Source organism: Cryptotermes secundus, unplaced genomic scaffold (assembly GCF_002891405.2).
Source record: "Cryptotermes secundus unplaced genomic scaffold, Csec_1.0 scaffold1339, whole genome shotgun sequence".
Classification (NCBI taxonomy): Eukaryota; Metazoa; Arthropoda; class Insecta; order Blattodea; family Kalotermitidae; genus Cryptotermes; species Cryptotermes secundus.
The window spans coordinates 91756-103493 of NW_019731295.1; the positions used below are offsets into that span (position 1 = coordinate 91756).

An 11738-nucleotide genomic window follows, 5' to 3' on the forward strand; every position below is an offset into this window, starting at 1 on the left:
GAGGCTGTGTGTTATGTGGTCTGTGCCAAGCAACAGTAGAATACTGGAGTTATGCAGTCCGTTTCTAAGCAATGGCTGGATAAAAACATTTCCGCGTATCAGACGGTGCTGTGAAGGCGGTGATGTCATAAACAACAGAGAAGGTGTTTTCCATGGGTTTTGTGTAGAGTGCTTATAAGAGATTTGAATGCAGAAGCAATTTCAGTTTAGGGGCAGTTACGAGTCAGTCATAAGCTGGAGGAGTAATTCCAGAAAAATTTTTAGTTCCGAGGTTACAGAGTGATTGAAGACGAAATAGCAAGAAGACTTCATAGTGATTTGAAGTGCTAGTTTCTGTGTTGAGATCTGTTGCCAGGAGATGACTAGTGAAGCCTGGGAATCCTAGTGCATGTGCAATGGTGAATTGGAAAGTGTAAATCAGCGATTGCGCTGTATTTAAGTGTGATTAAGAGAACTTGTAACCAAGGTGCTAATAAATCCATATATTGAACTGGAACCTGTTTTTCTCGTCATGCATACCACCCTACACATGACAGTATTATTTTTCATTTATTTTATTTGTTGTTTATTTAATGATGTCAGTATCTCACTCTGTATAGTGCTCAGTGGTTGGGTGATTACTGAATAATGAAGTGGAAAGGATATGGAATTAAGTGCCCAGGGCCTTATTTGAGGTCCTGTCAGAATTCTATATGCTTGGAGGAGCTGAGGAAGACTGCAAAACCTGTCTGGACAGTCAGGATTCTGTTTGAGATTTTGGCCAGGACCTTCAGAATACAAATCAGAAGCATTACTGCTTGAGCCAACTTGTTCAGTGCCATTGCACTTTGCTGTTCGTTACTGTTACTGCATCTCCTGTTGTTGCTATTGCTTCTGCTACTCTTTATCATTCCAGGCTAGAGAAGAATCCAAAGTTGTATTTCCACCTCCAGCAGTTAAGACAGAAGTGACAGTCATCATAACAGATGTTAATGATGAAATCCCAATGTTTCGCAGTAAATCGTATCTTGCTGAGGTAAACGAAAATGCTCAGGCCAGCACACCAGTCACATTTCTTAACAATGCAGTACCTGAAGTGTTTGACCATGATCAGGTAATAGTTGATTAATCACTGTAATATGCTTTCATGGTTATTTCCGTCATCTTGTATGTTCCCAAAAAACAATACCATTATTATACGAATTAGTGTGAGAACATGCAAGCAATATGTCCTAGTGTTCATTCAGCATTTCTTTAAGAAGAACTACTTTGTAGTTTTGAGAATAATAGTCTGCACAAACCCATGCACATAATTTAATGAAAGGATTTTCTTATCATTACCTTTATTTATTTCACTGTTTTTATATATATATGACTTTATTTGAAAATACTGTAAATGTGTCAAACCCTCAGTCACAAAATTTTGGTGGCTATAGATGTTTTGGTATCTCTGAGCATACTTGATTAATTCTGTGAATCCATCTCTTTGGGTAAACAACCAGCCATCCTAGCTCCTAGACCTACAAGCCATTGCTCCATGGGCCTACAAAAGTCTTAATACAACCCTGCCCCATGCAAATTGGTAACACCACAATATTCTGAACAGACAACTACAATCAACTCTTGATTATCCAGGATAATGGTGGGGATGGAAATCACGATTAATCGAAAACCTGGTTAAGACAAATTTTATTAAAAGTAATACTGTAATACTGTACCTTCATAATACTATAGGCCTACTTGTATTTAAATTTATTCAACCTCATTTTTATGTCATCTCATGGCCTATTTAATACTTTTTTTTTTACAATACACTGAAATATGAATTAGTTATTTCAATTACAGTCTTCAACAACATCCAACATTTTTTACGAATATTCACACTTAACACTTAAAAAAAAATATTGTCGTTTACTTTTTGGCGGTATTTTCCTTTTTCTGTTGAATACTTAACAGAGCACGCTTCCTTTTACACCCTGACATTTTGCTAACGCACTTGAAGATCGATACAAAGATACTAACTGGGGCAATGTATCTGTCCTTGAAGCTTTCCACAAATCCTCGCATTCTTTCACCCCTACCCTAGAACAGTGTTAGCATAACGGGACCAAAGAATGCAGAGCTCGGTTCACACTAGTGCGAAAATAGTGTTACAACTCGCCATGTGAAACAAAAGTGAATGAATATTAAACAACATATAAGCCTCAAAAAAGCCTCAGTAGCCCCGGTTAAGCCGCAAACCGGTTAATCCGCCCCCGGATAATCAAGAGTTGACTGTATATTACTTCTGTAATAGTTTTTTGCGTGTTGAAATTGCCATTCATACATGCCAGTTAACCAGGAGTTTATGGTACAATTTTAATATTCCTTTGTATTAATATGTAGCCACACATTTTTTAATGGGCTCAAATGCAGCAGATAGTTGGAACTCCAGAAATAAAAATTCTCTCCCCTAGCTATAATTACCACAGATAACCCCTCAATTGATTTACTCTTGTATGTATTGAAACATAATTTCATTGAATGTATACATTGTCAACAATGGAAATTTGTTATTGCAAAGATTAAGACTGTAATTCTCACTGAAGCATAAATAACTCTCTCACTGCTCTCTGGAAATCAATCCCATAAGTGTTACTAAGAACAATAACTTCTGTGGTACTGGGGACAGGATCAGGATATTCAAGCAATCCTTAAACTTTCATAAATGATATTCTTTTTCTCAAATTAGAAAAATACTTTATATTTGTTTGGATAAATATGTTATATATGATTTTAAACTTTCATGGCAACAGTATACAATGAGGCCTTCTCAGAATCGGCCATGTCATTGTCGAGCCAATGTCTGACATTTAAGACACTGTCTCTCTCTGTCATCAGAGGTTGTGATGATTGTTGTATTCACATGCTATATTAATACTGTGGGATCGTCGATGTTTGAAATGACAACCACTTGAAACTCTTAACACTTGTATATATATTGAGTTGTTTAAATTGAATTTACAAAATAGCAGAACATGGAATATATGTGGAATGTTCAAGCGATAGCTGGCCCTCTAAGGGCAGTGCGTTCCACCGCAATTTCACTCCTCTGTAGTGGGCGCAGTCTTACGGCCATTTAGCTGGCCGGTCTGGATGGTGATGCAGTGCTGCGCTCGCCGGTAGGATCAGCTAGCTCAGCCGGTTGCTGGAATTGCAGAAGATGCATTCGCTGGAGACTTGCTGCTGCTGCTTCGGTTGCCTGGTCGCTGAAGGCCTGTGGCAACTAGAGCTGAAGTGAGGAGCTGATATCTCTGACGACTGATCGCAGTGGAGAGTTGATGGCTGAATGTGCTGAGCCGGATGTGTGTCCTGCTCTTGTTGGGCTCCGCCTTTTATACCATGCTCGGTGGGTGGGGCGAAACTTGCATTTGAGGAGCAACAATTTGCAGAGCGCTGATTGGCTAACGAAAATGAGGAGCAGAAATTTGCAGTGCGTGCTTGTATAAATATGAATGAAATGTCTGGCAATGCGATATTCACTAAGGAGTGAGTATTGTCTAAAAGACCGGTGGAAACAGCATGCTATGTGGGATGTCCCCCACAGTACAAAACATGTCATCTGTCNCTGTGGGATCGTCGATGTTTGAAATGACAACCACTTGAAACTCTTAACACTTGTATATATATTGAATTGTTTAAATTGAATTTACAAATAGCAGAACACGGAATATATGTGGAATGTTCAAGCGTTAGCTGGCCCTCTAAGGGCAGTTTGTTCTACCNAGTCTTACGGCCATTTAGCTGGCCGGTCTGGATGGTGATGCAGTGCTGCGCTCGCCGGTAGGATCAGCTAGCTCAGCCGGTTGCTGGAATTGCAGAAGATGCATTCGCTGGAGACTTGCTGCTGCTGCTTCGGTTGCCTGGTCGCTGAAGGCCTGTGGCAACTAGAGCTGAAGTGAGGAGCTGATATCTCTGACGACTGATCGCAGTGGAGAGTTGATGGCTGAATGTGCTGAGCCGGATGTGTGTCCTGCTCTTGTTGGGCTCCGCCTTTTATACCATGCTCGGTGGGTGGGGCGAAACTTGCATTTGAGGAGCAACAATTTGCAGAGCGCTGATTGGCTAACGAAAATGAGGAGCAGAAATTTGCAGTGCGTGCTTGTATAAATATGAATGAAATGTCTGGCAATGCGATATTCACTAAGGAGTGAGTATTGTCTAAAAGACCGGTGGAAACAGCATGCTATGTGGGATGTCCCCCACAGTACAAAACATGTCATCTGTCCAAACCTGCATTACATGGGAAACTGTGGGTGTAGTCACACTGTGATGTCTGACCCAGCATAGACTGCATGAGGCACAATTAGCCAGTCATCTGAATTCTGTATCCTAGTCAGTGACCTTTCCTTTCAATATATTTTTAACTTATGTCATCTGTCTTAGTACATTTGTGGCTGGGTACCATGAATCCCACATCACTGATAAAATTATAGGGATGAAGCCAGCTCTCAGTGGCTTTCTTAACTAAGTGGTACATGTAACCTGTCATTCTTTCTCGTACCATTTGTGTCTAATGAACTTGAAGGGCACAGCGGTGCTGACAAGAATGACAGGCAAAATGGAGTGCTTAATGAAGAAGACCATTGAGATCTTACTTCACCCCTATACATTTAACAGAGATAAGGGATTCCCTATACACCATTTATGGTGCCTGGCCACTAATATAATAAAGTGAGAGAACTTAAAATACAGGTTGGCACACAAAATAATCTAGTATTTGATTTAGTATTAATTATTCAGCCAAGCAATGAACCATGTTTCGTAACATGGTAACACTTACAGTAGTTCGTGGAGTTTGTACTCTTCCTGAGCACACTAGTGACACAGTCAGTCACGCTGTTCCTGCTCTTCCATTAGTTTACACAAGATGGCTGATAAAGAAAGACTGCCTCTAGAACAATGCATAAAAACAGTGTTGTTCTTTGCTGAAACAGCAAGTGCTATGGTTACAAAGAGGCAGTTTCATGCACATTTTAAAATGCAATGGACACCATCATTCAAACCAGTTCACAAACTTTATAACCAGTTGGAGAGGAAAGGTCGCTGGTCTTTATCTGCATGTTCTCCAGAGAATATTGACACTGTCAGAATGGCGCTGTAAAGCAGTCCTGCTAAATCAACAAGGAAGGCTGCAGCACAACTAGGAATATCCAGACAATCAGTGCAACGAATGTTGCAATGCAATGCAATGCAAATGCAATGGTCTTTCTTTTTATATAATTTCCAGTATTGTAATTGAAATAAATATTTTATTAATAGATCAAATACTGTATCACTGCCACTCTGTGAGTTGTAAAGAAGGAGTAACATCTAGTAACATGAATTCAGATGACTGACACACTGTTCTGTGCTGGGATGGGACGTCACTTTCTGACTGTGGCCACCATTTTCCACCTGGTTCAGGTTTGAGCAATGAAAGGTTTTGTATTTATATAGCATGCAGTTGAAATGTTCATCACATCAACCCCTGGTGATGGAGGCAGGGGCAGTCTCTGAAATATCAGACACCAACTGCACATTGGTACACCTGATTGCCTGAAAGACTTCTTTGTAAATATGGTATGTTTATTAAGTATCTCTACTCTGACAGGGAAAGAATGGAACCTTCATCATGTTCATTGAAGGAGATCGGGGTATTTTTGAGGTGACCCCGCCAAAGGGAATTAATGAAGCATCTTTTCTCATTAGAGTCAAGGACCCAACTAGACTGGATTTTGAGAAAGTTACAGGTAATTATTACAAATAAAATTATAAATTAAATGTAGCAATATTATTAAAGAAGATAAGAAATTGACAAAATAAAATACATATGTATTGGACAATTTAGATGTAAAAAGAGACATATTTGAGAAGAATGACCTGTAGAAAAATTATGTAACATTTCATTTACACTTTTCAGTTAGCCACAAAATGACTGTTACAGGCTTCTGGGCATGACACAACATAGTTTGCTAGAGAGGCACATGCCTGCAAAAGCGGATGAAGACAAATAACGGAATCTTCATAATCTTCATAATCGATACCACTAGAGCCTCAGATGTCATGTAGGCAATAATGTGTTGCACGTACAATAAGGGAAGCCTGAAAAATATCGTGAAGTTCCCCTAATAAAAAAAAAACCTCCATGGTTTTAGTTCACAACTGAACTATACCAACCGTTGCTTGTCAGCGAAGTTAGTGCCAACTTTAGTGGATAGAGGGTGTTGCATGGTCAGCGCAACAAATCCACATGGCCGTTAATTTCGGTTTTCCAAACCAGAGCCACTGTTTTCTTGAAATAGCCCCTCAATTATCCTCACAAGGCTGAGTGGACCTCGTTCCAGACCCACTACTTCTCAGAAAATCTGGTAGTGCCGGGAATCGAACTCGGACCTCTGGATCTGTAGCCAGGAACTCTGACCACTAGAATACAGAGGCAGTCTCCTCATATAACAACTTTTGTATAAAACCACCAATTCAGCAAGTTTTTATCCTGTATGCTGTGGATTCTTACCACATAGCATGCTTCAACCACTAGTAGGCTGATCATCATGTGGTTCAAAGCTATGTTACAAAACATATTATCATTTTATATGCGTTAATGTCTTCATGGGGGACCCTTCAGGAACCTTTTATATTTCACGACCCAGTTATTTTTAAAGCGTATGAATTCTATAATCATACATTTAGAAAGGTAAGCTATGTGGAAGACACTAACCCTTGTGATCTTAGGAATATTCAATACAATAAAGCCTCAAAAAAGGAAAGTTACAAGATAACAAAATAAAACAATAAGAAAAGATCATCACTTCACATTATGATTGTAAAAAGAACTTCAGAAATGAAGATTCATCTTTTATTTTATACAAAGATGGTGCGAATTTTAGTATATTTATACTAGTGTATATTTATATTAGTGTATTTATACAAAGATGAATCTTCATTTCTGAAGTTCTTTTTACAATCATAATGTGAAGTGATAATCTTTTCTTATTGTTTTATTTTGTTATCTTGTAACTTTCCTTTTTTGAGGCTTTATTGTGTTGAATATTCCTAAGATCACAAGGGTTAGTGTCTTCCACATAGCTTATAGTTTTTAGTTTCTGCTCCATGTAATAATCCTATAGTTCCAGCTTATAGTAAGTTCCTGAAGGTTTCTACACAAAGGTGTTACTAAATGCATGTAAATTGGCAATATAGTGATTTGTAGAATGAATACAGCCATGAAACTCTTACAGTTACCAGTAGTTACAAGTTACAGATGTTCAGTAAATCCAATTATGAATCCAGACCCCATGTCTAGTCACTAACATGTGGCACAGTATATTTGTAATTTGTACCCTGAAGCACTAAGTTTTTTGCTCAGTTTCACTACATATTCTTTGATATCTTGATCATTTTATAACTGTACTTCATTTGGCTTATTTTGGACTTCACCCATCGTCTGGTATGTAAAAGACAAAAGACCACAACGTTTCAGAAACTGGATCTGTTTCCGTCTTCAGGTGGATAGGGAAGGATAAACCTACTCAGTTGGGCCCAGTGATTGAGACTAGCTCTTTCTAACGGGCCCAACTGAGTAGGTTTATCCTCCCCTATCCACCTGAAGACGGAGACAGATCCAGTCTCCGAAACGTCGTGGTCTTTTGTCTTTTACATACCAGACGATGGGTGAAGTCCAAAATAAGCCAAAAGAAGTACAGTATACACCATCATCAGAATCCTTTCAAGTCTACCATTTTATAACTGTTAGTATTAGCAGGATATATAAATGAACAATAAACATAAAACATGCATTAATAATTGAAATTCTAAACATTCACTTCAAACTAAAAAATCTGTAGAACATTACATGGTATATTGTTTGAATAAACGTATTTTAGAGACTGGCTCTGAAGGTGTTTAATAAAGGAGACTCTCAAGAATATTGGCTGAACCACTGATGTTAAAACTTTCCTCTTTCTAGTGATGAACTTCACACTGATTGCCAAAGAAACAGTTCCACTCAAAGCCAAGTACAGTTTGGCTCCTGTAACAGTGTATATTAGAGACATGAACGACAACTTTCCTGACTTCACACAACCTTTTTATGAGGTAAAATTTTCTATTTGTACAATACACACTCAGAATGTTGTATATTGTAAGAGTCTATATTGATAAATATTTGTTTTACTACTACTCTTCAATATGTCTTAATGCTGTGATGGATGATGTGCATAAGAGTATAGTTTAGTCTGTCCCCCAAATTTATAAATCTCAAATATCTTGTTTGTCATATCATATCCTGTTTCATCCATCCAACAGTGTCTTAGTGGTTTATTTCTGCTCATTGTTTAATTCAGTGTTCTTTAACATTTTTATATGGAAGGAAAATATGCCAATAGGCATTTCTTAAAGAAACCTCTCTAAGAGGTTTTCTAACTACATTTCTATAGGCATTTCTTTTTCTTTTCTTCCATATAAATATATATGAGTTTTTGTTATGCCTGTCGAACACAAAGAACACCAGCTAACTCACATTTTAATATGCATAACTGAGTTTATTTGTCGTATAGCATCACTATATGTTAGAGCTCATGGAGCCATCACAAAGCGATACATTAGTCAATTATTCAATAAGATTTGCTCTGAAATTTTCTTCAATCTGAATAATGTTTTAGCCCCCCCCCCTCAAATCTCGAAAACTGCCTCAAATTACTGTAGAACATAATGGTACATTTCAGTTCAATGTATGTTACCCTAGTTAGTTTTTGTTTGTTTTTCCCCCCCCCCCCTTGGCACCACAGCCCCAGTTTGCCTAGGCCTACCTCCATGAACTTCTCCATTCACTTCGGTTTTTCTAGATCTTACACATTCGGTAGGACCCCTTAGGTGGGTGATCAGCTCATTGCAACGTCTCTACATGTACACAAACGCAGAAAAACTCACACACAGAAACTAAACATCCATGCCCTGAGTGGGATTCGAACCCACGATCACGCTTTCCAAGCGAGCGAAGACAGTATATGCCTTAGACTGCTCGGCTACCATGACCGGCAGTTAGTTTGTTTAAATGCTATAATTCACTAATAAACTCACATCATAACTGATTTAGTCTTTGAGTTATTTAATGTTTTCACTGTATAGGTCACATATTGTTGAATTATAAGATGAATTGTGAATAATATAGGAAAGATGTGAAAGAAAGCAGTAGCAGCCCTTTTAAAGCAGTGTTTCAGAACTGGAACCTCTTAAATATGAAACAGAAGTAATAACTATTTCATAGTGATGTATGATACAGAGTGATTACCTACCCTATCATGTGACCCTCTGGTTAAGGAATGGAAGGATTCAGCCTTACTGCTGAGGATAAACTTTGTTTATTTATATCCTTACAACATATTTTTGTAAGATCCATTTTAATATTATATTTCCATCCCCTTTATTACCTTAAAAGTCTTTTTAAGAGATTTGCCATCAGATTTGTTAATTTATTTATTGTTTTCCTCACCTATGACATAACCTTTGATTTGACTACAGTCAGATTGGAGAGTTCTGTACATTATAAAGTTCCTGTTTACTGTGATAGATCATCATTAAATATTGCAAGAAACACTTACATGTGCAGGATTGTGCTTGTCATGTCATTTATTTGCTGAATGTTTTAGGTATCTGTCAAAGAAAACTCTGGTGTAGGTACAACAGTGGCCTGGGTACAGGCATTAGATGAAGATTCTGGAAATTATGGATCCCAAGGAATTCGTTATACTGGCCTTAGTGGGGGTGTGTCTGATTTGTAAGTGTAGTTAAGACAATATTTTTTTGTGTGTCAAGCAAGTTTATTGTAATTTCCTAATTTTAATGTTTTGTCAATAATAAATAATGGTAAAACACTTGTGTTGTCTAGATTGTCTTTGGATCCATATACAGGGATAATCACAATAAAGTCAGGTGACTCAGGATTTGATCGGGAGCTTGTATCCAGACATTATTTAACTGTTGAAGCTCGGGATGATCTGGGTTATGGAAACAGGTAAAATGTTACCACTGAAATATGCATCTTATTAATATACCTGTAAATAAACACATCATATTTTGTATAAATATACAGTCATGGTTTCGTCCTTTCACTCTTATATTTTCTTACTGACCAAATGTGTATATTCACTTTTCAGAAATACAGTACAGTTAGTGGTAAACATTGAAGATGTGAATGACAATGCTCCAATATTTTTACAAAGCAAATATGAAGCAAGACTGTGGGAAAATCACATGGAGTTTGAGTCACCACTTTACATTGAAGCTGTTGATCTTGACCTGAATGGTGAGATAAATTGTTTAAGAAACATGATGTGTGCTCATTGATTCAGGATTTTGTAACATATAACTGCCTTGTGTAATTCAGTTTTCAGTAATGTTTATTTTTATAACTGCTGCATTAAATCATTTCAATCATTAGTGTATAGACATAACTCTTTGCAAACCACTACTGAATATAGTTCAACTTATGTTGTTTCAGTTGATATCCATTTTAACAATAATTTTGGTAAGGCAAGGGATCATGGGTTCTGTCATTCATATAATTATCAGTTTTACTACTGCTGTCATGTTAACCTTAGCTTATAAACCTTACAAAGAGAGACATGACATCTTCTTTTGAATAAATGCTTGGCTATATATCCCTGAAGTTATTTGTAACTGTAAGTTTGGCAGTCTCTTCTTAACTATATTTTATTATATTTTATAGAAAATATTTAAATTTGTAAATAATTATACTTATACTAATTTCATTCCACCCTAACCAGTAACTATTTTCACAGGACTATTTGTGTTAAGGAAACATTCTTATGTGTGATGTGATTTTACCACTTCACCACTGGATGCAAGTTTTGCACTTAAAGTCACTCTGACATTACTTCAGATAGTCTGCCTTTGTGTGAAGAATTTTGAAGCATGTAGGATTTGATGTTTTCACAGTGATGGTTATGAAGAATACCATCTTCTGATATATAACACTGTGTAGCCTGTTGAAAGTCAACTGACATTTCGGAGAAGCATTTGCTTGCTGCCCACTTTCACGCTGGTATTTTGCTTGACTTATTTGACCCTGACGATGCAGGCGATATGTTACTCTAAAGCATCAGTTGACTTTCAACAGACTACATGGCGTTATATCCTAGAAGAGATCACTCTTCAATTTCAAAATAACCCCTAAAGCACAGTCCTGTGTTGCACTTCCAACAGCACACAGTAGTATGTTTCTTGCCTGTCTTTCCAGTGTGGTGTCTGCACATACCTTATATATGTATATACAGAGCTCTGCCTTGTTCTCTTGAATCTCTTTCAGGAATCCAAGGGGAAAAATATCCTCTGCCCAACAATCTGCCTGTAGAATCTGCTGGTTGTTATTCTGTGATATATTTTCCTATGTTATCCTGTAGGCCTTCTGCCGCATTTCTCATGAAATCATTAAGCTTGAGGTACTGTTTGAATGTGTTGAGGATCAAATTTGGGATTGAAAATTTAAGTCATTACCTAGGTGCCTGGAGACTTGCGAAAGGTGTTTTGCAGTGAAAGAGCAAAGATGACAACACATGGACACGCAATTAGGTTAAGAATGCGATAATCAGCATTCATGCGTAATACCGTATGCAAGACGCTCCGCTAACTAGGCCACTGGAGATGGTCATATGAGTAATACACAGCGATAAGACGCAAGAGGTCCACCCCCAGCCACATAGAATATCCAATGAGAATAT

General features: G+C 37.7%; 1 protein-coding gene across 3 annotated transcripts in view; it reads left to right on the forward strand.

The window, feature by feature from the left end:
• LOC111866981 (cadherin-23) overlaps positions 1-11738 on the forward strand; it is a 146657-nt gene that overhangs the window by 87682 nt on the left and 47237 nt on the right. For all 3 annotated transcript variants that reach the window (XM_023856384.2, XM_023856386.2, XM_033752494.1), the window contains 6 exons: positions 896-1093; positions 5612-5750; positions 7967-8094; positions 9648-9775; positions 9887-10012; positions 10155-10303. In XM_023856384.2, coding sequence (XP_023712152.1) covers positions 896-1093; positions 5612-5750; positions 7967-8094; positions 9648-9775; positions 9887-10012; positions 10155-10303 — 868 coding nt within the window. The remainder of the gene's footprint in view (positions 1-895; positions 1094-5611; positions 5751-7966; positions 8095-9647; positions 9776-9886; positions 10013-10154; positions 10304-11738) is intronic.